This window comes from Grampus griseus, assembly GCF_964374135.1.
Source record: "Grampus griseus genome assembly, chromosome: 19".
NCBI classification, from domain to species: Eukaryota; Metazoa; Chordata; class Mammalia; order Artiodactyla; family Delphinidae; genus Grampus; species Grampus griseus.
In genome coordinates, this window is record NC_139013.1 from 5532475 (window position 1) to 5556419 (window position 23945).

Sequence of the window (23945 nt, forward strand, 5' to 3'; positions counted from 1 at the left end):
TTAATGGCAATTTGCTGAGGGACAAAAAAAAAAAAAAAAAACCAAAAAGCTTACATGTTCCTCATTAATAAGAAATTGTAAATTTGTATAAATAAATATAACTTATTTATATAAAATCCAGTTATAAAAATTATTTTGATAACATTCATAAATGACAAAATTATATTGATGGAAAACAGACAAGTTGTTGCCAGAGGTAGGTTTGGATAGAGGATGTGAGCATAAAAAGGTAGCATGAGGGTGTCTGTGTTGATAAAACAGTTGTACGTCCTGGGGATGACGGTTACAATGAAATCTATATATGTAATAAAGCACCTTAGAATTACAAAAAAATGATTAAAAAATTCATGTAAAATCTAGTGAAATCTAAACTCCAAAGGTTAGGAGTTAACAGTATACTACCAATGTCATTTTTCTGGGTTCAATAATAAAATATGGTTATATAAAATGTTTTTACTGGAAGAAGTTGCAGAAAGGATACTAGGGAATTCTCTGGACTACTTTTGCATTTTCTTATAAGTTAAAATGATTTCAAATCATAAATTTTATAAAAATAACTTTGAAGGTGGTTTTGTAAACTATTTGGTCATATTTATAAACTTAGCTAAGCAAGTGCAAGTACATGTTCATATTCAGTTTCCTTTCAAAGAAGTTCAGTATGCTAAATTTACAATTATGTTTATAGCTGAAGAAAAGTAAGAGCTAATCACATATGAGGGTAGGCATAGAACACTCTTGCATCGTATATAACAATAAAAATCAGTGATGAGAAAAGCAGACTTCTTTTTAAAACTATGGAATTACTGACAAGGCCAGAAAGGATAGTCAGGTGCATTATCTGATATATGATGAGGTTAGATTTGTAACAAAAAGCACTCAAACATTTATCATTTTCACAGAACTTCATTCCTTTTTAAGTCCTCTAATATTTAACTAAAGATGCTCTATCTTTAGCATGTTCATAAAGGTTTTAATTCCTATATGATTTCCTGACAAATGATGAGGCAGAATGTATCACTGAAATCCTGCCATATATACTATCCTCTTAAAAGTTTTTCTCCAGTGTGAACTCTGACACTCATTGAGGTCTTCTTTCTGGGGGAAAGACATTCCCGTGGTCATCATATCTCCTTTTTTTTTTTTTTTTAAATCATATTTCTATGAACAATGAACTCACTGATGATCAATGGAGATCCCTGATAAGAAAGTCTGTCTTCCCACTGAAGACTTTCCTAGTCTCTGCATTCACAGAATTTGTCGGAGAATATAGAGTATATACTTTTCAGACATATAATGAAGTCAGAAAGTTTTGCCCAAGGCATCTCTGCACTGAATGTATCAGAGTTTTTCCAACATGTTTTCATTGACAGAAAATGTGAGGTAAGGATCACTAAAGGCACTACCACATTCACTATATTCACCAGGTTTATCTCCTGCGCAAATTCTTTCATCTCCTCAGGGCACACATCTGATAACAGGCAGTACTGTTCTGCTCTGCTAGAAACACTGGTGTTTAAACAAAGTCTTAGCTGCCACAGAAGGCATTTCCCCAGTCACTGCATTAATGGGGCTCTTGTTCAATCGTAAGTAATGAGCTGTGACTCTCTGTTAAAGGAATTTCCAACTTGACCGAATCTACTCATTTCTCTTATGTGCATTTTCTTATGTTTAACAAGGTTTGACAAGTGGGAGAAGGCTTTCTCACAATCACTGCATCCATATGGTCTTTCTCCTGTGTGAGTTCTTTGATGTACATTGAGTACTGACTTCGTGGTGAAGGCTTTTCCACATTCACTGCACTCATAGGGTTTCTCTCCTGTGTGAATTCTCTGATGGGTAATGAGACCATACTTGTGGGAATAGGATTTTCCACACTCAGTACATACAAAGGGCGTCTTTCCTGTATGACACCTCTCATGTTGTATGAGGCATATCTTCTGGCTGAAGGCTTTACCACACTCATTGCATTCATAGGGTTTCTCTCCCGTGTGAGTTCGCTGATGTATAACAAGAGTGCGCTTTGTGGTGAAGCCTTTCCCGCATTCATTACATAGGTAAGATTTCTCTCCCGTGTGAGTTCGCTGATGTATAATGAGAGTGCGTTTCACAGTGAAGCCTTTCCCACATTCACTGCATATGTAAGATTTCTCCCCTGTATGAGATCGCTGATGTACGATGAGATTACTCTTCACGGTGAAGCCTTTCCCACATTCACTGCACAAATATGGTTTCTCTCCAGTATGAGTTCGCTGGTGTACAACAAGATAGCGCTTCATGGTGAAGCCTTTCGCACACTCACTGCATACATAGGGTTTCTCCCCTGTGTGAGTGCGCTGATGCACAATGAGATTGCTCTTCACAGTGAAGCCTTTTCCACATTCACTGCACACATAAGGTTTCTCTCCACTGTGAGTTCGCTGATGTGCAATCAGATAGCGCCTCACTGTGAAGCCTTTTCCACACTCACTGCACATATAGGATTTCTCTCCTGTTTGGGTTTGCTGATGTACAGTGGGACTGCTCTTCACAGTAGAGACTTTTCTGCATCCACTGGTTAAATGGGGTTTGTCTCGTGTTTGAGGTTTCTGATGTTTAGTGAACATGACATTTCTGGAGAAGGATTTCTCACACAGATCACACTGATGGAGTTTGTCTCCTATATGAATGCTCTCCTGAGAAATAAGCTGAGATTTCCTGATGCATGTTTTCTCACTTCCAACGCAGGCCTGGGATTTCTCTATTTTGTGAGTCCTCTGATGCTTAAGGACTTGGAACTTAGCAATGATGTGTTTTATACTTTCAGGAAATTCAATTCCAGAATACAACTGTTCACGGTCATCATGTAGAAAGAATTTCTTATCTCCATTAAACTCCACAGGGTTCTTTATTTCATATCTTCTCTTCTGGTTAACTAAACATAAGCTTGATTTCCAAGCTTTTTTACATAAGTCAAACGTATGGTTTTGTGTTAGGGCTAAACGAGTTTTGCTCAGATGAACACTCTTTCTAAATGCATTCTGTTCACTGTATTGTTGCAGGCTCTTTGGAAATCTTTGGTCTTGAGAGTGCTCTGGCAGATGACTGTCAACTTTCCTGATTCCTAGGAAAAATGGAATGAAAGTGCTTAAAAGATGATATATAGTGGGGGGATTGGATCTTTATTGTCTACCATATGATCCCAGTACAAAATTATAAAGATGTAAGAGGAAATAAATATCAGATCCAAGAAGAGACAAGGAATATATTTAAAGCTAAATACCCACAAAGAAAGAGTGCTCATCTGGGGAGATGAATATATGGAGCAGCTGTTGTGGGGGCCTCAGTCACCCTCACAGCTGTGACTCCTTCTCTTAATGACTAGAATATGACCTCCCTGACCACTCCCCTTGCTGGTTCTCCCTCACTCACCTGGATGGGTTCTATTCTGGATTTTGTTTTCTATTATACATGGTTCTTTTCCATGTTCCAACTTGGAGAGTGATTCTGGTTTGGTAGCTTGATACCCTGTTCATGAGAAATGATAGAAGACTTAGATACAGGGACTGGGGTACAGTATGTCAAGATGGGAAAATACTGCATTTTAGAGACAAAATTTCTTGTATGCAAAGTAAGAGTTCTCCTTCAGCATACAGGAGATTTATACCCTTTTGTTTGGGGCCAGACAGGGGACTGAATATCTAACTCTTTGGAAGACCACAGTGACTGCAAAGCTTTCATCAGGTGATGGAGAAAAGGCCAGTGACTGGGCACCTCTAAGTGACACAGGGAGCTGTCCTTACCCAGTGACACCAAATTGTTAAAGTTCTCCAACATCACATCCCGGTATAGGTCTTTCTGGGCAGCATCCAGGAGCTGCCACTCCTCCCAGTTAAACTCCACAGCCACATCCTCCAGTGTCAGCAATTCCTGTAATAATAGAGTCCAGTTTAATATGATGGGAATTTTTTTTTATCAATATGGAAGAAGCATGAGAGAAGTTGTTCTAATTTTCACTGTATAGCCTGCATCTATATACTTTTCTCAAATACATTTCAGTAGAAGAAAAATCCTATCTTTCTATCTATATATTTTAGCACCTATTTCCATTTGCATACTAAAAATATGCAAATGATATCAGGACAAATAAAGTGTTCCTACATTACCATGAAACTTCACAGCCAATATGAGAATCAACCATGAACAGCCTCCACATCCAGAATTTACAAGAGTGTTTTTAATAAATGTAAAAAAAAAAAAAACCCAGAAACTATACAAGATACATCCACAGCAAAAAAAAAAAAAAAAAAAAGACCATTAAAGTTGATTAGGAAGATTTGAAAACAAAAACAAAGAGAAAATATAGTAATGGAGAAGCAGTATCCAAAGATCTAAAGGTGAAAATTTCAAGACTGATTAAACACTCTGAACTTCAGACTCAGGAATCCCAACAAATTCCAAGCATGAAGTCTATACATAGGCACATCAGACTAAAACTATAATACACAAAATATGAAGGGAAACTATAAAAGCATCCAGAGACAAAAGACAGATTACCTACAACAGAAACAATAGAACTCAGAAAAAAAAAGGAATATTATCTTCAAAGTTCTGATTTTTGTGCCAGAAAGGTCAGACATGAAGGCCACTTGGTATTGAAACACATGACTCTCATCATGGAGTCCTGGACAGCATTATCTTCTCCCAGCCACATTGTGTGACAGTCCTCAGGAGCACTGCGAATCAAGGAAGCTCGCCTGAACTTCAGTGTCCAGAGATTTTATTGAAGCTTCATTATATATGCATAATTTATTGAATCGCTGACCACACGGCTGAATGCAGGTCCTTCCCCCTTCCTGGAGGCTAGACTGGTTACATATGGCTGAAAGCCACAAGCCCTCTAATCACATGGTTGGTCTTTTTGGCACTGACAGTCCTCATCTTGAGTTATCTCATTAGCACAAATCATCTAGGGCCCACATGAGTCATCTCATAGCATAAACTATAAAGTGTGGTCCCAGCGGTCCAAGATGAAAAACAAAGACACTCTTATCACATGGGTAATTCCAAGGGTTTAGCAGTTACCTCCCAGGAATCAAAGATAAAAGTCAGCCAAATTCCTTATTACATACTAGGTATTCATGCCCCTGTGAGGTACCCTTCCCTTGAGCATGGGCTGAATTGTTTCTAAAAAAAAAAAAGAATAGAGCAAAAGTGATGAGATACCCCTTTTAAATTAGGCTATATATGATTTCCAGCTTGATAACAGAATCTGTCCTTTGATGACTTTGATGAAACAAGATGGCATGTTAGGGGGGCCCACGTGACAAGGAACTCAGTGGTCTTACATGAGCAGACAGGTAGAAACTGAGGATCTCATTTGAGTTCTGGAAATGACTTCTGCCAACAACCATGTAAGTGAGCTTAGAAGTGCATCTTCCCCACTTGAACCTTCAGATCAGACCCCATCCTAGGGCTTACAACTTGATTGCAGCCACACGATAGACTGTGAAACAAAGTACTCAGCAATGATATGATACAGAAATAAACATTTGGTCTTTGTCCCTGGTTCCTGGTACCCTAGCTCCTAAAACACTTAGAATCTCCACACCGATAAGGGTTTTTTGTATGCTAATGACATGACAGGTAGTGGGAGGGCACCCAGACAGCTTCGGGATGGGGGCTGGTTGCTACAGGAACAAACCATGTGATAAAACCTCCAGAGAGGGGAGAAGGGCTGGAGACTGAGTTCAATCACCAATGGCCAATGATTTAATCAATCATGCCTAAGTAATGAAACCTTAAAAAAAAAACCCAAAACTACAAGTTTGGCAAGTTTCCAAGTTGGTGAACACACTGAGGTACTGGAAGGGTGACATACCCCCATACCTTGCTCTATGCGTCTCTTCCATTTGACTGTTCCTGAGTTGTATCATGTAAATGTAAGTAAATAAATCTGTAAATTAAGAAAAGTGGTTTCCTGAGTTCTGTGAGTTTTTGAGCAAATTATCAAACCTGAGGAAGGGATTGTGGCCACTCTGAAGCAATACAGATACAATTTCACAAAAAGCCATTAACAAGAATGTTTAATGTCACATGGTTTGTAATAACAAGAATATTTAAATATTCATCGGCATGTGAATTATTAAATTATCACACATATATAATTTGGTGTTCATTGCATCACGTAAAAAAGAAGTAAGCTGGCCTATAGACACCAAAATGTAAAGAATTCCAGTACACTGAAAACAGGCTGGAGGATGTCATAAAAATGAAATGGTGGCTCACCCTGCAGAGGTGGTTCATATATGAGTGTAATTCATGGTCAAGGAGTATTGATCTGTTACCTGTGAAGCTTGAATTATTTCACACTGAATCTATTTCTTAAACTCAGAGTGAATCTCCACCACTGTTCCCCAAAACATAGGTTTGATTATGTTACTTCATCATTTCAAACGTCAAATATTTGATTTCTATCAAACTCTAATGTTTTTTTGTTCCAGTTTTATTGAGAAATAATTGACATATATCACTGTATAAGTTTTAGATATATAGCATGATGGTGTGATTTACATATATTGCAAAATGACTACCACAATAGGTTCAGCTAACATCCATCTTCTCTCATGTAGATACAATAAAAAGAAAAGAAAAAAAGGAAAAAGATTTTCCCCCTGTGCTGAGAACTCTTAGGATTTACTCTTAACAACTTTCCTATATATCATATAGCAGTGTTAGCTATAGTCACCATGTTGTACATTACATCCCTAGTACTTATTTATCTTGTAACTGGCTTTTTTGAGTATGACTATAAACTCATGGAATTTTATATAGCTATATAGGTGATGTTCTTCAGTCAGCTGCACTCATCTTTCTTTTAGATGCTCAACTGGTTCCAGGCCAGTGGTAGTCTGGCTAGTGGGGAGCCCCTAAGAGTTATCAATGTTGTTAGGAGTATCATACCATTCACCTAAGTGACATAAACCATTGAATCCCTCAAGAAGCTGGTCTGCTTTTTCCTCAGTCAACACATACCACGGAGCTTTTCGTGTTTCTCTGGTTGTGACGTCTGCCAGAGATAATGCAAAGTGACAGCTGATGTAACCCACAGGGCCCACCACAGTCACACATTATCTTCCAATATTAGTCACTTGATGTGACCCCTATGAACGATATATTCCTGAACCCACTTTGTCCTGATTTTGAATTCAGAGTCTAAGTTAATTTCTCCCCAGAACCCCATTATCCCCAATTTATACTTCTTTTAGTTGAACTGATTTTTTTTTCAGGTCACTACAAATCCATTAGACAACAAAAGAAAGATATAACAAACCAAAAATCACCTGGACCTTGATCATCTTCTTCTATGCTCAGGAAATAGTGAGTAACATGGCTTCTGTCTTTTGTTTCTTCTGCATCTGCATCTGCCATGTAATTCTTAGAGACAGAAATCTTGGTGTCCAGTTAAAGATGTCCTCAGAAATGATGATATCCAACTCCAAGAATCTCTTCTTTCTTCCCTCATTCCTTCACTTTATCACTCTTTCTCCTGGGGAGCCAGGACCTGTGTGCTGAAGAGCAAATTGACTTTGAGTGTACATTCCCTCTGGACTCAGATGCTGTCACTTATCCTTAAATAAGGGACCCCAATATTTCCAACTGTTCCTTTATTTGGTGCCCCAGAGGCGTTCATACTCTGGGGCAATAAAACAAGGTTTTGAATGTGTGAAATGTATGCCTTTCTTTTGTGAAGAGGAAATGGCATGACTATTAAAGGGAAGGCGGGAAAGTGGAATCAGCAGAACATGATGCCACGGGTGAAAGATCAAGCAGATCAAGTTTACAGAAGAGGCCACATGGAAGTTTCCAAGGATCTGGACATTGTGCCTTTAAAAAGTATGTGTGCCCAGGTACCAATTCAAAAGTATATGCTCAGTAGGTACACACACCGCAGTTTTTTTTCTTTAAGTATTATATTTAATAAAGTTTTTTATAATGTGGACCATTTTCTTTAAAGTCTTTATTGAATTTTTTACAATATTGTTTCTTCTTTTTTAACTAAATTTATTTATTTATTAATTTTTATCTGTGTTGGGCCTTTGTTGCTGTGCCAGGGCTTTCTCTAGTTGCGGCGAGCAGGGGCTACTCTTCCTTGCAGTGTGCGGGCTTCTCATTGCGGTGGCTCCTCTTGTTGCGGAGCACGGGCTCTGGGAGTGTGGGTTTCAGTAGTTGTGGCTCGCGGGCTCTAGAGCATAGGGTCACTGGTTGTGGCACACAGGCTTAGTTGCTCCGCAGCATGTAGGATCTTCCCAGACCAGGGATCGAACCCTTGTCCCCTGCGTTGGCAGGCAGATTCTTAAACACTGCACTACCGGGGAAACCCCTGCTTCCATTTTTATGTTTTGGTTTTTTGGCCACGAGGCATGTGGGATCCTAGCTCCCCAACCAGGGATCAAACCCGCACCCCCGTCATTGGAAGGTGAAGTCTCAACCACTGGACAGCCAGGGAAGTCCCCATACCTCACTTTGAAGACCACCGTACTAAGCAAATCATTAAGATTGTCTATTTCTCTTTGTATATGAAAAGATTAACCTTGCCCAACAGAGGTTTGGCTTTGCCCTCAGTTCCTGAGAGGGAACATATAAGCCCTTGGAATGCCCCACCCGATAAGAACGGCTTTGCTTACCTGGGAGGCTTGGGCCATACAAGATAGTCTATGCTAATGATGTAATTTATGGTGAGGGCCCTTGGACCACATGGTATCAGCTTGACCTCTAGAGGGGCTGGAGACTAAGTTCAGCCAATCATGTCTATGTTCACTGAGCCCCAGTAAAAACGCTGGACACTAAGAGTTAGGTGAGCTCTCCCTGGTTGGCAATAATGATAAAACAAAAACAAAACCAGCAAGGATATAGCAGACTTGAACAATATAATCAATCAACTTAAGTGACATTTATTTAACACTACACTCAACAGCAACAAAATATATATTTTTTCAAAAGTACATGGAACATTCCCCAGGAAAGACCATATACTAGGGTATAAAACTGTCAATAAATTCAAAATAAAGGTAGGTTACAAGGTATGCGACATGGGGAATATGGTCAATATTTTGTAATAACTGTAAATGGAGTGTAACCTTTAAAAATTGTATAAAATGGTGTGTGTGTGTGTGTGTGTGTGTGTGTGTGTGTGTGTGTATGTATATATGGCTTAGATGAAGTGGACAAATGCCTAGGAAGAAACAAAAATGAAATAAGATTTAAAAAAATTTTTTAATACCTATGTAACAAGTAAAGAAATTGAATTAGTAATTAAAAATCATCACACACAAAAAAAGCCTACTCTCAACTGGCTTCACTGTATAAAGCCAGGATTACTAAGATACCAAAGCAAGACAAAGACATCACAGAAAAAAAAAATCTATAGAGCAATCTTCTTCATGAATATAGGTGAAAAATTGTTAACAATGTATTAGCAAAGCACATGCAGCATAATATAAAAAGGATTATAGACAACAGCTAAGGGGGATTTATCCCAGGAATGCCAGGTTGGTTTATCATGGGAAGATAAAGTAATGTACTACTCCAAATTAATACAATAAAGGACAAAACCCACATGTTCTTCCCAAAGGATACAGAAAAGATATGTGACCACATTTAATACCCACTCATGATTAAAACTTTCAAAAAACTAGAAACAGAAAGGAAGTTACTCAAACTAATAAAGGGCAGCTATGAAAAACCAAAACCAACATCATACTTAATGATAAAATTCTGAATGTTTTTCTCCTAGAATTGAGAACAATGCAAGGATAGCTGCCTTAACCCATTTTATCCATTACTATACTAAAGGTTCCAGCTAGTTCAATAGGTAATAAACAAATAAATACATTTTAAAAACTTAAAGGTATCTGTATTGGAAATACAGAGTGCAACTGTTCTTATTCATAGACAATATGATTTTGTATATAGAAAATCCTAAGAAATACATGCAAAAAAAGTATTAGAACTAGTAAATAGGTTTAGCAAGGTTACAGGATACAGTAACAATATATTAAAGAAAATTGCATATCTCTATACTAGCAATGATCCAGCCAATAAGGAAATTAAGGAAGCAATTCCACACACAATAGCATCAAAAAGAAAAAAAATACTTAAGAATAAATTAAAACTAATGCAAGACTTGTATATTGAAAACTATAAAACACTTCTGAGACAAATTTAAGAGATATAAATAAATGGAGAGACACTCCAAGCCTGTAGATTGGAAGATTCAATATGGTGATGGCAATTCTCCCCAGATTCAGTGCAATCACTGTCAAAGGTACACCAGGAATTTTATAAATATGGAGAAGTTGATACTAAAATTTGCATTAAAAGATAAAGAATGTAGAATAGCTAGACCAATTGTAAAACAGAATTATAAAGTTGGTGAGTGCTTATACTAATCTATTTCAAAGTTTATTTTAAACCCATAGTAATAAAATAGGTACTGTATTGACATAATGATAGATACATAAGTCAGTGCAACAGAATTGAGAATTGAGAAATAAATGCAAGTATGGTCAGCTGATTTTCAACAAAGGTGCAAGACAAAGCAATGAGGAAACAGATGGTCTTTCCAACAAATATACTGGAACAACTGAATATCCATTTCCAATTAAATTAAAATGGCTAATAAATGTAATAGCTAAAAATATAAACTACCTCAAGAAATTGAGAAGACAAGGCACAGGCTGGGAGAAAATAATTGCAAAAGACATATCTGATAAAGGACTGTTATCCAAAATATACAAAGAACTCTTAAAAACTCAACAATAAGGAAACACAACCCAACTGAAAAATGGGCAAGACCTGAACTGACACCTTACCAAAGAAGATATACAGATAGCAAATAAGCAAATGAAAAGATGTGTAATTAGGAAATTACATCATATGTAATTAGGAAATAACAAATTAAAAAAACAATGAGATACCATCACCCACCTATTAGAATAACCAAAATTCAAAGCAATGACTACACCAAACGCTGAAGAGGATATGAAGCAACAGGAATTCTAATTTATTGCTGATGGGAAGGCAAAATGGTACAGCTACTCTGGAAGACAGTTTGGCAGTTTCTTAAAAAACTATATATACTCTTGGGACTTCCCTCGTGGCAGAGCGGTTAAAAATCCACCTGTCAATGCAGCAGACACAGGTTCGGTCCCTGGTCTGGGAAGATCCCTCATGCCATGGAGCAACTAATCTCGTGAGCCACAACTACTGAGCCTGTGCTCTAGAGCCCACTAGCCACAACTACTGAGCTAATGCACCACAACTACTGAAGCCTGTGCATTCTAGGGCCTGTGTACTGCAACAAGAGAAGCCAATGCAATGAGAAGCCTGTGCACCACAATGAAGAGTAGCCCCCGTTTGCTGCAACTAGAGAAAGCCCGCGTGCAGCAATGAAGACCCAACGCAGCCAATAAAAACCCCACCAAAAACTATATATACTCTTCACACATGATCCAAAATCACATTCCTTGCTATTGACCAAAGTCAGTTGAAAATTTATGTCCATACAGAAACCTGATCACAGGTATTTATAGCAGCTCCATCTATCCAGATAATGAATGAATACTATTCAGCACTAAAAAGAAATGAGCTCAGATCAGAAATAAATGAAAAAGAAATGAAGGAAACGATAGCAAAGATCAATAAAACTAAAAGCTGGTTCTTTGAGAAGATAAACAAAATTGATAAACCATTAGCCAGACTCATCAAGAAAAAAAGGGAGAAGACTCAAATCAATAGAATTATAAATGAAAAAGAAGAAGTAACAACTGACACTGCAGAAATACAAAAGATCATGAGAGATTACTACAAGCAACACTGTGCCAATAAAATGGACAACCTGGAAGAAATGGACAAATTCTTAGAAATGCACAACCTGCCAAAACTGAATCAGGAAGAAATAGAAAATATGAACAGACCAATCACAAGCAATGAAATTGAAACTGTGATTTAAAATCTTGCAACAAACAAAAGCCCAGGACCAGATGGCTTCACAGGCGAATTCTATCAAACACTTAGAGAAGAGCTAACACCTATCCTTCTCAAACTCTTCCAAAATATAGCAGAGGGATGAACACTCCCAAACTCATTCTATGAGGCCACCATCACACTGATACCAAAACCAGACAAGGATGTCACAAAGAAAGAAAACTACAGGCCAATATCACTGATGAACATAGATGCAAAAATCCTCAACAAAATACTAGCAAATAGAATCCAACAGCACATGAAAAGGATCATACACCATGACCAAGTGGGGTTTATTCCAGGAATGCAAGGATTCTTCAATATATGCAAATCAATCAACGTGCTACACCATATTAACAAGTTGAAGGAGAAAAACCATATGATCATCTCAACAGATGCAGAGAAAGCTTTCGACAAAATTCAACACCCATTTATGATAAAAACGCTGCAGAAAGTAGGCATAGAGGGAACTTTCCTCAACATAATTAAGGCCATATATGACAAACCCACAGCCAACATTGTCCTGAATGGTGAAAAACTGAAAGTATTTCCACTAAGATCAGGAACAAGACAAGGTTGCCAACTCTCACCACTCTTATTCAACATAGTTTTGGAAGTTTTAGCCACAGCAATCAGAGAAGAAAAGGAAATAAAAGGAATCCAAATCAGAAAACAAGAAGTAAATCTGTCACTGTTTGCAGATGACAGGATACTATACATAGAGAATCCTAAAGATGCTACCAGAAAACTACTAGAGCTAATCAATGAATTTGGTAAAGTAGCAGGATACAAAATTAAAGCACAGAAATCTCTGGCATTCCTATACACTAATGATGAAAAATCTGAAAGTGAAATCAAGAAAACACTCCCATTTACCACCGCAACAAAAAAGAATAAAATATCTAGGAGTAAACTTACCTAGGGAGAAAAAAGACCTGTATGCCAAAAATTATAAAACACTGATGAAAGAAATTAAAGATGATACAAATAGATGGAGAGATATACCATGTTCTTGGATTGGAAGAATCAACATTGTGAAAATGACTCTACTACCCAAAGCAATCTACAGATTCAATGCAATCCCTATCAAACTACCACTGGCATTTTTCACAGAACTAGAACAAAAAATTTCACAATTTGTATGGAAACACAAAAGACCACGAATAACAAAAGCAATCTTGAGAATGAAAAACGGAGCTGGAGGAATCAGGCTTCCTGACTTCAGACTATACTACAAAGCTACAGTAATCAAGACAGTATGGTACTGGCACAAAAACAGAAATATAGATCAATGGAACAGGATAGAAAGCCCAGAGATAAATCCATGTACATACTGTCACCTTATCTTTGATAAAGGAGGCATGAATGTACAGTGGAGAAAGGACAGCCTCTTCAATAAGTGGTGCTGGGAAAACTGGACAGGTACATGTAAAATTATGAGATTAGATCACTCCCTAACACCATACACAAAAATAAGCTCAAAATGGATTAAAGACCTAAATGTAAGGGCAGAAACTATTAAACTCTTAGAGGAAAACATAGGCAGAACACTCTATGACATAAATCACAGCAAGATCCTTTTAGACACACCTCCTACAGAAAGCGAAATAAAAACAAAAATAAACAAATGGGACCTAATGAAACTTCAAAGCTTTTGCACAGCAAAGGAAACCATAAACAAGACCAAAAGACAACCCTCAGAATGGGAGAAAATATTTGAAAATGAAGCAACTGACAAAGGATTAATCTCCAAAATTTATAAGCAGCCCATGCAGCTCAATAACAAAAAAACAAACAACCCAATCCAAAATTGGGCAGAAGACCTAAATAGACATTTCTCCAAAGAAGATATGCAGACTGCTAACAAACACATGAAAGAATGCTCAACATCATTAATCATTAGAGAAATGCAAATCAAAACTACAATGAGATATCATCTCACACCAGTCAGAATGGCAGTCATCAAAAAATCTAGAAACAATAAATGCTGGAGAGGGTGTGGAGAAAAGGGAACCCTCTTGCACTGTTGGTGGGAATGTAAATTGATATAGCCACTGTGGAGAGTATGGAGGTTCCTTAAAAAACTACAAATAGAGCTACCATATGACCCAGCAATCCCACTACTGGGCATATACCCTGAGAAAACCATAATTCAAAAAGAGTCATGTACCAAAATGTTCATTGCAGCTCTATTTACAATAGCCAGGACATGGAAGCAACCTAAGTGTCCATCATCAGATGAATGGATAAAGATGTGGCGCATATATACAATGGAATATTACTCAGCCATAAAAAGAAACGAAATTGAGCTATTTGTAATGAGGTGGATAGACCTAGAGTGTGTCATACAGAGTGAAGTCAGTCAGAAAGAGAAAGACAAATACCGTATGCTAACACATATATATGGAATTTAAGAAAAAAAAAATGTCATGGGCTTCCCTGGTGGCACAGTGGTTGAGAGTCCGCCTGCTGATGCAGGGGACACGGGTTCATGCCCCGGTCTGGGAAGATCCCACATGCCGCGGAGCGGCTGGGCCCGTGAGCCATGGCCGCTGAGCCTGCGCGTCCGGAGCCTGTGCTCCGCAACGGGAGAGGTCACAGCAGTGAAAGGCCTGCGTACTGAAAAAAAAAAAAAAAAAGTCATGAAGAACCTAGGGGTAAGAGAGGGAATAAAGACACAGACCTACTAGAGAATGGACTTGAGGATATGGGGAGGGGGAAGGGTAAGCTGTGACAAAGCGACAGAGAGGCATGGACATATATACACTACCAAACGTAAGGTAGATAGCTAGTGGGAAGCAGCCGCATAGCACAGGGAGATCAGATCGGTGCTTTGTGACTGCCTGGAGGGGTGGGATAGGGAGGGTGGGAGGGAGGGAAACGCAAGAGGGAAGAGATATGGGAACATATGTATATGTGTAACTGATTCACTTTGTTATAATGCAGAAACTAACACACCATTGTAAAGCAATTATACTTCAATAAAGATGTAAAAAAAAAAAAAAGAAATGAGCTATGAAACTATGAAAAGACAAGGAGGAACCTAAAATGCATATTATTAAGTGAAAGAAGCCCATCTAAGAAGACTATATACTATAAAATTCCAACTATATGACATTCTGAAAAAGGCAAAGCTAAGGAGACAGTAAAAGGATCCGAGGTTGCCAGGAGTTGGAGGGAGGGCAAGATGAATAGGCAGAATCCAGAGGATTTTTAGAGCAGTGCAACTGTTCTGTATGATACTAAATGGTGGATATATGTCATTTTTCATTTGTCAAGACCCAAAGAACATACAACACAAGAGTGAACCCTAATGCAAATTATTCACTTTGGTTAATAATGTGTCAATATGTAAACTGACTGTAACAAATTCAGCACTCTGGTGCAGGATGTTGACAGTGGGGAAAGGTTACACATGTCAGGGAACAGGGGTATATGGTATCTCTATGCAGTTCCCACTCAGTGTTGCTGTGAATCTAAAACTGCTTCTAAAAAAAATAAAGTCATATCCTTATCTATCTATATCTATACATGCACACATTATCTTTCAGAAAACATATAAGATATTTCTCATGACCTTGGGTTAGGCAGAGAAGACATATCACCAAACCAGCAAACCATAAAAGAAGAAAACTGGACTTGTATTACATTTTGCACATCAAAAAACACTATAAAGCTAAAGGAAAAGGTAAGCTACAAATTGGGAGAAAAATTTGCAGATCATATATCTGATAAAGTACTTCTATGCAGAATATATAAAGAACTCAAAAAGCTCAATTTGTTAAGAAGACAAAGAACCCATTTAGAAAATGGGAAAAGACTTGAATATCTATAAACACATGAAAAGATGATCAACATTATTTGTCATTAGGGAAATTAAGATGATGGTGAAATTCTAGTATACGGCAACTAGATATAATTAAAAAGACTAATAATTCCAAACGTTGATGAGAATGTGGAGAAACTGGAACTCTCATACAATAATAGTAAACTGGTACATGCACTTTTGAAACTTTGTAAAACACACACTTATCTTAGGAACCAGCCATTCCACTCAGAGGAATTTAACAAACAGAAATGAAAACATGTCCAATTTGCACCTGAATATATGTAGCAACATTATTCATCAAAGTCTCAAACTAGGATTTGACAAACAAAATTCACTATATACATCCAATGGATCATTCAGGAATAGAATTGAAGAGAAGAGAGTATTTCCCAATTCATTCTATGAGGCCATTTAGTTTTAAAAAATAAAATACTATCTATAATACAATTTTAAAAATGTGAAATACTTATGGGAAAAATTACAAAAAAATGTAAAAGACATTCTGAAAACTATATCACTGAGAAATCTGTAAAGACTTTAATAAATGGAGAGATGTAGCTTGTTAGAAAAAGAATTATTTTCTGAAATAAACCAAACAGACCAGTCTCCACAATTAGTCTATAGAGTCATAAAATCTCACTCATAATCCCAGGAAAGTTTTTCTGTAGCGACTTGATAGCCTGATCCTTAAATTCAGATAGCAATGCAAAAGGTCTAGAATAGCCAAAACAAATGTGGAAAAGAACAAAGTTGGTGGGTTGACACTACCTGATTCCAAGAATTTATATCAAGCTACAGTAATCAAGACAGAGTGGTATTCATGTCAACATAAACAAATTAATGGAACAGAATAGAGTCCAGAATAAGATTAAGACCCACATATACATACATATAGCCAACTGACATTTTACAAAGGCGCAAAGGCAATAGAGTGGAGAAAAGAAAGCCTTTTCAACAAATGTTGCTGGAACAAGTAGATATGAATATCAAAAGAAAAAAGAATTAAAACAAGAACTTGGATCCACACATTGCACCATATACATAATTCAAGTTGGATAATAAACCTAAATGAAAAACCTAAAAAGAAAAAATCTGAAACTTCTAGAAGAAAAAATTGGCAAAAATCCTCTGATCTTGTAGTTAGGCAAAGATTCTTAGGTACAACACCAAAAGGATTATTTGTTTAAAGAAAGTTCATACACTGGACTTCATAAAAACTAAATCCTTCTGCTCTTCAAAACATATTCTTAAGAGAATGTTGAAAGGCAAGTCAAAGACTGGGAGAAAATCTTTGTAAAGCATGTAACTGGTAAAGGAAGGGTTTGTAGCTAGAACATAAAACGAATTCTCAAAAATCAACAAGAAAACACAACAGAAAACTGCAAAAGACTTGAACAGATACTTCACCAAGGAAGATATATGGATGGCAACTAAGCACGTGAAAAGATGCTCAATATCATTAATCATCATTAGGTAAATACAAATTAAAACCGCAAGATACTGCTCCACACCTATTAGAATGCCTACAATTAAAAAGAAAGACGAGGGGCTTCCCTGGAGGTGCAGTGGTTGAGAGTCCGCCTGCTGATGCAGGGGACACAGGTTCATGCCCAGGTCCGGGAAGATCCCACATGCCGCGGAGCGGCTGGACCCGTGAGCCATGGCCACTGGGCCTGCGCTCCGCAACGGGAGAGGCCACAACAGTGAGAGGCCCGTGTACCACAAAAAAAAAAAAAAAAAAAAGAAAGACGAGGGCTTCCCTGGTGGCACAGTGGTTAAGAATCCGCCTGCCAATGCTGGGGACATGGGTTCGAGCCCTGGTCCAGGAAGATCCCACATGCCGCTGAGCAACTAAGCCCATGTGCCACAAATACTGACGCCCGCAGGCCTAGAGCCCATGCTCTGCAACAAGAGAAGCCACCGCAATGAGAAGCCCACGCATCGCAGTGAAGAGTGGCCCCCACTCAGCACAACTAGAGAAAGCCCGCGAGTAGCAATGAAGACACAACATAGCCATAAATAAATAAATTAATTAATTAATTAAAAAAGAAAGACGATACAAAATGTGGAGCCACCCAACAGCCATCCATCTGCTTCTCCTAGATATAAAGTACAACCACTTTGGAGAACAGTTTAGCAGTTTCTTTAAAAGTTAAACATACACCTACCACATGATTTAGCCATTCAAATACTGGTGATTTACACAGGAGAAAGAAAAACACATGTAACTGGAACATGAATGTTCACAGAAGCTTTATTCGTAAGAGCTAAAAACTGGAAACACAACTACCCACCAAGAGGTGAATTAGAGACTTCCCTGGTGGTCCAGTGGTTGAGATTCTGCACTCCCATTGCAGGAGGCCTGGGTCTGATCCCTGGTTGGGGAACTAGATCCCACATGCCGCAATTAAATACCTCGTATGCTGCAACAAAGATCCCGCATACGGCAACAAAGATACCGCATGCCACAACTAAGACCCGGCGCAGCCAAATAAATAAATAAATGATTTTTTTAAAAGGTGAATTGATAAACTCTATAGAATGAACTAATGTTCCTACAATGGAACACAAAGCAATAAAAAGAAACTATGGATACACAGAAGGATGAATCTCAAAATATTAATGTTGAGTGAAACAAGTCAGAATAAAAATGAGTGTACACTGTATGATTCCATTCACATAAAACTTTTAAAAACTATAAACCAACCTATAGTAATGAAAAAAAGATTTGTGGTTGCTTGGGGAGGTGTGGGGAATATAAGAAGGATGGATTAAAAAGGGACACAAAGAAACTTCTTAGGTGATGGGTATGTTCACTATCTTCATTGTGGTGATAGTTTCATGAGTATGTATGTCAAACTTACTAATCTGTACAATTTAAATATGTGCAGCTTATTGTCTATCAATTTTGTCTCAATAGATCACTTGGGGGAAAAAAAGGAAAACTTACTGATACTTATAATATATATAGACCTCAAATACATTATGTTAAATGAAAAAAAGACAGCCCAAGAAGACTACATATTTTATGATTCTGTTTCTATGAAATGTCCAGAAATTGCAAATCAATAGAGGCAGGAAGATGATCAGTGGTTGTGTGTGGCTCCGGGTAGGGGTGGAAACTGAGTGCACAGAGGAACAAGACAACTTTCTGGGGTGATGGAAATGTTTTAAAGTTGTATTGCGCTGACGGTTGCACAACCCTAGAAACTCAGTTAAAATTACTGAAATGTATGCTTATACTTGGTGAATTTTATAGTAAATAAAAATACAACAAAAAAGACTTCCTTTTCTGGACCTCCCTGGTGGCGCAGTGATTGGGGGTCAGCCTGCCAATGCAGGGGACATGGGTTCGAGCCCTGGTCCGGGAAGATCCCACATGTCGAGGAGCAACTAAGTCTGCGAGCCACAACTACTGAAGCCCACGCGCCTAGAGCCCGTGCTCTGCAACAGGAGAAGCCACCACAAGGAGAAGCCGGCGCACCTCAATGAAGAGTGGCCCCCACTCGCCACAACTAGAGAAAGCCCACGTGCAGCAACAAAGATCCAACACAGCCATAAATAAATAAATAAATAAAAATATTTCCTTTTCTACAGTACGAAAAAACAAAACAAAAAACCCCACCAACTGAAATTGCAAAAAAAAGGTCAAGCAAAAGAGTTTACCAAGAAATAAAGGTAGCCAGAAATCTCTGGGACAAAACAAAAAACGTACCATAAATTTTTAAGTGGAGTGGTAGAATCAGAAAGTAATCAGAAAGTCAAAATGGGTTACTGAAATTATAACTGAATACTTTTAAATACTGTATGTCAATACTACTTACATTAATGAATACATTTGATTCCAGACACCATACCACTGGTTCACCAACCTGTGTTGATACTATTGATACAATTTTTTTAAATTAATTAATTAATTAATTAATTTTTGGCTGTATTGGGTTTTCGTTGCAGCGCGGGCTCTCTCTAGTTGCAGCGAGCGGGGTGTGGTGCAAGGGCTTCTCATTGCAATGGTTCTCTTGTTGCAGAGTACGGGCTCTAGGCACCAGGGCTTCAGTAGTTGTGGCACGCAGGCTCAGTAGTTGCAGCTCTCTGGCTCTAGAGCACAGGCTCAGTAGTTGTGGCGCAGGGGGTTAGTTTCTCCGCGGCATATGGGATCTTCCCAGACCAGGGCTTGAACCCATGTTCCCTGCGTTGGCAGGCGGATTCTTAACCACTGCGCCACCAGGGAAGTCCCTGAAACTATTTTTAAAAAGTATAAATATCTCAAATGCAAATATGTTGAGATCGGAGAAATTAAGTGATACAATTAACTGTCCTTATGTTTATACAGATTATCCCAAATGTAAAAAAAACCCTAGCATTAAAAAAAAAGTTCTCACTGCGGAACATAATATAGGGTCAAGGAAATGCTTTTATTTGAGTAAGAATGACCCTAAATGCAAATATCCAAAAGAAGTATAGTAAACTTGGAGATAAGAAGAACGAAAACTACATTAAATTTCATTAAAAATAGTAAACTTAGCACTAGATCACTCCGAACCACATTGAATTTTGTGAGGACAGCGAGAAGAGTGGTGATGGGGGGAGACAAAGTTGTTAGTAAGGTCCGTGAGGATAGACTAGAAGGAGTGAACTGTGCTTGGATTAACTGGGGAAATGCAGCCTTCATGTCTGTTTCTGGCGTTCAAGGTTTGACCCTGAACGTCCTCAAATACTGAGAGCCCCCACCAGGCGTCTCTATGACTGAGTCCTATATTAAATATCAGTCTAAACTCCAAACATGCCCAAGAAACCAACAGGGACATCTCCCTAACCCGGGCCTCTCTAACACTGAGTCCCAGGTTAAATCGCGAACCCAGACGAGACACCGCGTTCACCGATACAAACTTTCCACCACAGCTCTCAACCCCTGAGTCCCACAAGCAGAGTGATCCAAGTGGACTCCAAACTCTGACAGAGTCGGACTTTCGGTCGATGATTTCTTCAGACCCTTAATCACTGACTGCCAAAAGCCCCATCACTAACGTCCAGACGTCTCTGGGAATGATTCTAAATAAAATCCCAACTAAGGTCCTTCACACGCGCTCACGTTTCACAGTCCCAAGAGGCCGTGAATCCAAGCCCACAACCCGACTCACCTGATCCCAAACCCCTCCAGACACCACTGGCAGCGACAAAAGGCTGAGCCCACCTGCTATTCGGATGCCCTCCTGAGCGGTCCCTAGGGACGCAGACCGGCTAGGACCAGGCAATCTGGCGAGGACCTTGGAGCGCTGCGGGATTTCCGAATTCCGGCCGCGCGCTCCGCTCTATGACGTAACATGGCCCCGCCCACCTCGGCGTTTCCATGGGGCGGGGGCCATAAAGGCTGTAGGAAGACATCGAAATCATTCCTGGCCCCCTCAATGCTTTTATCAATCCCTGCCGGTTGCGAGGGATGGTCAACAATGCTGTGCTAACTGCGTAAGATTTCAGAGACCGATGCCTATCCAAGGCCAACATGGCGCGTTCAGCCGGCTGAGGAACAAAGAAAGATGGCGGCGCCCTTCATGCACTTTAGAGCTGATTCGTTACTCTGGAGCGCCATGGGCGCGGCCATCTTAGAAGAAGGCAGGTGTCCCTATGACCGAAAAGGGCTTAGATCCGCGGTTGCTTGGGAAGATTAAAAAAGGTTGAAGTTGGGGCTTCCCTGGTGGCGCAGTGGTTGAGAGTCCGCTTGCCGATGCAGGGGACACGGGTTCGTGCCCCGGTCCGGGAAGATCCCACATGCCGCGGAGAAGCTAAGGCCCGTGAGCCATGGCCGTCGAGCCTGCGCGTCCGGAGCCTGTGCTCCGCAACGGGAGAGGCGAAAACAGTGAGGGGCCCGCGTACCGCAAAAAAAAAAAAAAAAAAAAAAAAAAGGTAGAAGTCGAGACATCGCTGGAGAGGCGGGGGCCACGGAATTGACAAAAGCAGTCGTCACTTAATATCTTAGGCTTGTGGAGAGAGCGGTTGTGTGTGGAGTGGGTAAGGCCTTTGTAGTTTAGAAGAAATAAAGACAGCCTTTGTATAGGCGTAGCCAATAAGGCAGAGTTCGATTAAAAATGCTGATACCTGCGTGGGATCGATACATAGCAACCTCTAGTGGGTAAGGGGATGAAGTGAAGGTGGAAATGAGTGAACTACATGTTTCCTTCCAAAAATAAATGGTGACAGTGGGACATTTGAGAATATAGAATTATGAGGTAATCAATTATCATACTTGGCATAGCTCACAAATTTAAAAAAAGAGCACACTTTAAAATGTTGTTTTTATGCAGGTGTGGGAGGTTTAATTGTAGAGGATTTAAGTTAAAGAGGACTATTAGAAGGCAACCTGGATCCAATTTAAATTTTTCATTCTATTTGACCCAGCAATTATATTCCACCCATTTATTTGGTGAAAGTTTTCTTAATATTAACCACAGAGGCTTTTGTAATAAAAAAGAAAAACCTAAATGTACAATGATAGATGAATACTTTGGTAAATTATGGAACATCCACTCAACATAACAGTATATAACAATGAAAGATTGTCAGTATAAATAAGGAAAGGTAAATATTCTTCAGAGGATAAGACGCATCTGCAGGATAGTACATATATTATGATCCTTTTATGGGAACAAACCATAAGTGTCTTTTTGAAAATTGCGATTAGTTAAATAAAATATTTAGCTTGGATTACTTTAGGGTTTTTACTTATGGGTAGAGCACATCAGAAGTTTTCACATTCCCAATTTTTGCAATTCTCCATTGTTAACATATCTTTGTATAATAATTATGTATTACTTTAGTATTATAAAAATATCGATTTTAGAAGAATACTAAATGATGTAGATGTTCATAATATAGTAACTATAAAGAGACTAGTCTCATTTTTCTTTTGTAAAAATATACTTACATGCATTTGAAATTTGGAGAATATATTGTTAACAGTATTTGGCTCTTAGGTACAATATGGGTGATTTAAAATTTCTGTATTGTTTATATATGTTTTCTAATTTCTATACATTAAGAATTGTTTTCATAATTTCTTAATAATATTACATTCCCTTCAGGGATTAAATTTTAGCCACATTCACCTGATATGTCAAGCTCTGAAAGTAGAGTTACACATGTGGTCCAGAAAACTCAGGGCAGCCTGGGCAGCCCATTCTGGGATCCTGACTGATCAGTTTCAGGAATGAGCTGCTCTGACCTTGCCATGGTAGCATATGTAGGTTCACAGAAGGACAAGATACTAGCATCTGAGGGCCTGGTTGCTGGGGCCCTCATGTCTAATTCTTTGCTGTAGAATATCTGCCCAGAATCCATCCTGTGACAGTGTGGGGTGGGGGTGGGAGCACTAACCCAGGAATTAGGGCAGAGATGTTCAAATTTAAATATAGATCAAGTAAATAAATAAATATAGATCAGAAAGCTCACTTTATAAACCCAGAGCCCTGGGTCCCAGTTCCACAGGTTCTGGCTTAGGTCGTGGTGTGAGGCAGGAAGCCCAGAGAAAACACTTGGAAACAGGTCTGGAGTGTTCTTGGCTCATAAATATTATGCTGGCTGGCTCCCCTCAGTACACTTAGGTATTGTTTCAAATTACATTTGTGCAGAATAGCCTTCCTTGGAAACCCTTTCTAAAATAGCTCCTCCATTACAGCCTATATACTAGGCTTAATATTTCTCCACAGCATTTAACAGAACTGAAATTCTGATGTGTATTTATTTTACTCAGTCGCTTTCACTAGACTGTATGTTCCATGAAGGCCATGGCTTTGCCTGTTTTGTTCACTGATGTGTCTCCAGTGACAAAAACAGTTCCTGGCACAGTCTAGATGCTCAAAAAATATTTTTAAAGGAATGAATTACTCAACATAGAATTGGTATAGTATTCAACATAGATTGAATACTGCCACAGTACTGTCTGACAGATGTCCTTTTTCTCCCCCCTCCCCAAAAGCAGGACTCACCATTTGTAAACTGAACTAAATATCCTTATTATATCAAAGAAATGACTCTGGATAGAGACAAGAGAAGAAGAGCCCTACTGCTAGGAAAACTAAGAATTTGTTGCCAGTAGACCTTCTCAAAAAGAATTGAT

General features: G+C 38.8%; 1 protein-coding gene and 1 long non-coding RNA gene across 2 annotated transcripts; both read right to left on the reverse strand.

Moving 5' to 3' along the window:
- Positions 1 to 40: 40 nt before the first annotated feature.
- Positions 41 to 3499, reverse strand: ZNF614 (zinc finger protein 614). The gene is made up of 2 exons (XM_082677178.1): positions 3409 to 3499; positions 41 to 3100 (listed from the first exon to the last, which is right to left on the reverse strand). The coding sequence occupies exon 2, from the start codon at positions 2601 to 2603 to the stop codon at positions 1578 to 1580; it is 1026 nt and encodes a 341-aa protein (XP_082533304.1). The 5' UTR covers positions 2604 to 3100; positions 3409 to 3499; the 3' UTR covers positions 41 to 1577.
- A 302-nt stretch (positions 3500 to 3801) lies between these two features.
- On the reverse strand, positions 3802 to 21106 carry LOC309837273. The gene is made up of 3 exons (XR_014298244.1): positions 20974 to 21106; positions 7320 to 7547; positions 3802 to 3906 (listed from the first exon to the last, which is right to left on the reverse strand). It is a non-coding gene; the product is annotated as an uncharacterized lncRNA (long non-coding RNA).
- Between the last annotated feature and the right edge of the window lie 2839 nt (positions 21107 to 23945).

Excerpts from the sequence above, each read along its gene's own strand:
- ZNF614 (XM_082677178.1), bottom strand. The coding sequence starts at position 2,603 with ATGTTCACTAAACATCAGAAACCTCAAACACGAGACAAACCCCATTTA.